The sequence below is a fragment of the Capsicum annuum genome, chromosome 2, assembly GCF_002878395.1.
Source record: "Capsicum annuum cultivar UCD-10X-F1 chromosome 2, UCD10Xv1.1, whole genome shotgun sequence".
NCBI classification, from domain to species: Eukaryota; Viridiplantae; Streptophyta; class Magnoliopsida; order Solanales; family Solanaceae; genus Capsicum; species Capsicum annuum.
In genome coordinates this window covers 143477635-143481452 of record NC_061112.1, presented here as the reverse complement: position 1 = coordinate 143481452, position 3818 = coordinate 143477635, and the positions used below count along the sequence as shown (strand labels likewise).

The window sequence follows — 3818 nt, the reverse complement described above, 5'->3', positions numbered from 1 at the left end:
TAAGATTGACAAAAAGCTAAAACTAGAGTTACTGTTCAACTATCAGCTTATAAACATAGTGCGGTCCCTCAATACAGATTATTAGGTTGATATTTTGGCACTTTTAGACAGGTTTGATGTTTGATTAACCCCCCATTACTGCTTATAAAGGAGGACAGATTTGACCATCTAACAAATTAAAGTTTTATGTAATGTATTACCGCCACTATAAAGAATACTAGAATTTCTATAGAATCCCCAAAAGTTGAAAGCTTTCGACAGATTTTCAACGAAAAAGTTATGTATTTCTGTCTGTAATTAACCGTATAATAGATATATGCTTGTTTCTCATTTAGTTATCGCTAAGTATCTGCATTACTTAACATTAATTTGCCTTACTTGAACATAAGGATTGTATTTCAAATAATTCATGATTAAGGATAATATCACTAATGGAATCTAATAAAGCAGAATTTACGCTGTTGAATATATATGATTTTGAGGCAGTTTTCATTCTCATGTTATATTATGTAGCTCATGCTTTTTATTTTTGTTTTATACGACGCACGGTAGTATTCCAGACTCAAGTGCTCAACCTTGTTATTGTCTCTATTCTGTATTTGATAATTTTGGAAAATTAATAAACAACGTATTTGCTAAGTAGAGCAGGTATACGTACTACGTACGATCACAGCAGAACTAGAATTTGATGAGTAGCTTTACTGTGGGGTTGAAAATAATCTAGACAAAAGAAGGAAAAACATGACATCAGACATTTCTCAATCAAACAAGAAGAAACATTATTGGCTCTCTGTACTCGTACAGTGTACAACACATACAGACAACAATACATTACAGCAATTAAACGACATCTGACTTTTAGCCCAAGTCTTAAAATCATACGTACAATATAACAGCGGAGCATTATGACATAAGCTTGACTGTCCATATCAACGGAAAAAAAAAAAAAATCAAATTTCCCCCTTATAATGTATACACAATTAAGGACGAGTTTGAAATTTTCAAATTCCAGCCCTACACTCAGGTGGGGGGACGGGGTTTCTCGATTTATCGGTGCAGTAATCATAAATCATATGGTTCATACGAACCCAACGATATTGCCTTGCTTGTACAGGGCTGAGTTGTTGGTAGGCAGCTCCTTCCCACCAATTGCGTGGGTTAGAGGCACAATTTGCTGGTCCTGGCATTGCACATCCCTCTATGTCAAAGTCCTTGTAGTATGCGTAAAATGGAGCTTTGCTCCAATTTATTTTCTCTAAGCCACCCCTTGTTGCCCAGTCGTCAGCTTCCCACAATGTTGAGTAAACTCCCATGGCTTGAAATTTGGGGAATGGGATTCCTTTTGCTTCGTTGTTCTTGTACGCTCTAATGGGTATTCCGTCCACGGAGAACCTTCAATTTAAATTTATAAACAATAAATTATATTTTTCAGTAATTAAGTACTACTAACATTTGAAGGGGGCGTGAGTAACTAATGCTAGCGTGTTATACTCAACAAGATAAATTTTACTGCTTCATTTTTTGTCTTAGTCCAAGTTGCTAAGAAACTATTAAAAGCAAGAATCTTTTTTAAATTTTGTCGACTTAAAATAAAGATGTGTATAATGTACCAAAATGTTCTTTGAATCTCATAATCTTAAACATGCAATGTAATATGTTGGAATTAAAGATTTGTTAGCGAAATTCTTTTTTAAATAAATTAAAACATAAAGATAACATTAATTGAATCAGAGAATGGTATATAACTTTAAAATATTACTTTTATCTTTTTTAAAGAGTAATATTTCTAGTTTCTAGGAGAAGTTTCTAGCAGGGGTGGAGGCGTGGAGCTACCCTTTGCCTAGGGATCATTCGAATCCCCTTCGGCGAAAAATTATGTCATATATGTATAATTAAAATTATTTTTTATGTATATATATTAGATGTTGAATCTTCTTCGATTAATTCATATATACACTTATAAAACTCTTAGTGAATATCCTTACTAGTTTCTAGTATATACTTACACGGCGTGATGGTGGTTCCAAAGAATGGTGTAGGTGTGAAAATCAGCTGATGGGTCGAACCAAAGGTTGACCCTTTGTTCCTTGTCACCTTTTCCATGGACATAAACATTAGTCTGAACAGTGTACGGCTGCCCTGTCCTGTTTCCCAAGAATTCGAAGTCAAGTTCGTCTCTGACATTATCAGTGTCCGAGTTCATCTACAACAAGAGAAAAAAAAAATGTCAAAGAAATATCATATCTAGTGTTCAATTGATAACTGCTCCATATCTGTATCTATACTTACGTAAAAGGCAGTGACGGTTCCTGCGGAGTCACCAGGAACGAGCTTGATCTTCATGCTTACTTGTCCAAACAAATATTTGCTCCTCGAAGCAAATCCACATCCTGAAAGCAAAGAACCATTCATCATTATCATGGATCATGCATGACTGATAGGTGGATGAAGCCTTTTCGCTGTATATAGGTTCATATAAACCTATAATTTCCATTACCAAGTAGTATATATAATAACCCTATAAAATTTCAACAAATAGTACCTTAAAACATAATTTTAAATGTACAGTGAATTAATTTTAAATCGTGACTCCGTCTACTATGATCGAGTTCAAAAGGGATGTCGGATACTCCTTCTGTTTCAATTTATGCATGTGGTATAGTTGGAATTTCGAAATTCAAACCTCCAAGCTTTGATCATGAATTCGGATATAGAAAAAGTACTATAAAACATGCCTCTATGGCTGAACTTTCCAAGTGTGCTAGTATATAAATTGGGACGAGATTTATAACTTTAAAAAAAAAAGGTAAGGATCAAGCCTGAATTTTGGTCTAGAATAAGCTGAATTCCACGGCCTCCATCGAGTTGTTTTATGTGAGTGTCAGACCAAGTGACTTTAAAATCCTGTAAAAAGGTGGCTGGTCGTGCCCTCACTACTGAGAATGTAAAGGTCAAGCCATAGAGAAATATAAGAAGGGCAGCTGAATATTTTGAGCAAGTCAATGTGGCCATAGTTTTTTCTATTAATTGTATGATTATACAATTGGATATATGTTGTGGTGATAGTGTGAACTTTGTGGGCTTTATATATGAATCCAGATGGAAGAAAACGACGATGGGAATTTACATACTACAGCTAATAGCAAGCCGTCAGTGGACCCTTTCTATGTGCCTAACCCTACCTGATGGATGACCAATTGATCCAGAATAATTCTCGACTTCTTCTGTCATATCATCATTTAAAGGCTTGCCCAGATTTCCCTTTCAGATTTCTTACTGCTCTTAGGCAATATTTTTGTACCTACTAAGCCAGATGTCCTATCTAATCTACTTTCTAATTCTATCTTTTTATAAATTACTTTTGACTTCTTCAATGTCTCAGTATTTGGAAGTACTATATCTACTGCCTCCATTCCAAAACAAGTTTTACCTTTAAAAAAAAATTACGTTCATTAAAATTTTTTAAAATGCACTATATTGTTTACTGAACTATCTGTAATTAATAAATATCTCTTGAAAATGGAATAGTATTAACAAGATGGAGTAAAAGGGCATAGTCGCATGAAAAAACATAGTACTGTATTAATTTTTGTTTTGAATTTCTAAGATGACATTTAATTTGAGATAATTTTTTTTGCTAAGATGACGCTTATTTTGAAATGGAGGGAGTATTTCATTAGTTGCAAATACTAAAAATATGCAAGTTCTTTTTTCAAAGAAAATTCATGCACAATTTTAACTTTCAAATATTATCGTTCAATATTAAGTATATAATTTATTTTTTGATGTCAACCAAATATTATTCAAACAGCTTATCG

At 33.6% G+C, this 3818-nt stretch overlaps 1 protein-coding gene across 1 annotated transcript; it reads right to left on the bottom strand.

Moving 5' to 3' along the window:
• Positions 1 to 754: 754 nt before the first annotated feature.
• Positions 755 to 3150, bottom strand: LOC107860149 (probable xyloglucan endotransglucosylase/hydrolase protein 7). The gene is made up of 4 exons (XM_016705409.2): positions 2820 to 3150; positions 2290 to 2390; positions 2007 to 2203; positions 755 to 1392 (listed from the first exon to the last, which is right to left on the bottom strand). The coding sequence occupies exons 1-4, from the start codon at positions 3010 to 3012 to the stop codon at positions 1002 to 1004; spliced, it is 882 nt and encodes a 293-aa protein (XP_016560895.1). The 5' UTR covers positions 3013 to 3150; the 3' UTR covers positions 755 to 1001.
• Between the last annotated feature and the right edge of the window lie 668 nt (positions 3151 to 3818).

Coding starts and splice junctions, on each gene's coding strand:
- LOC107860149 (XM_016705409.2), bottom strand. CDS start 3,012: ATGGCCACATTGACTTGCTCAAAATATTCAGCTGCCCTTCTTATATTT. Junction 2,204..2,289: donor GAACCGTCACTGCCTTTTAC/GTAAGTATAGAT, acceptor CTCTTGTTGTAG/ATGAACTCGGACACTGATAA. Junction 1,393..2,006: donor TGGAACCACCATCACGCCGT/GTAAGTATATAC, acceptor TTTAAATTGAAG/GTTCTCCGTGGACGGAATAC.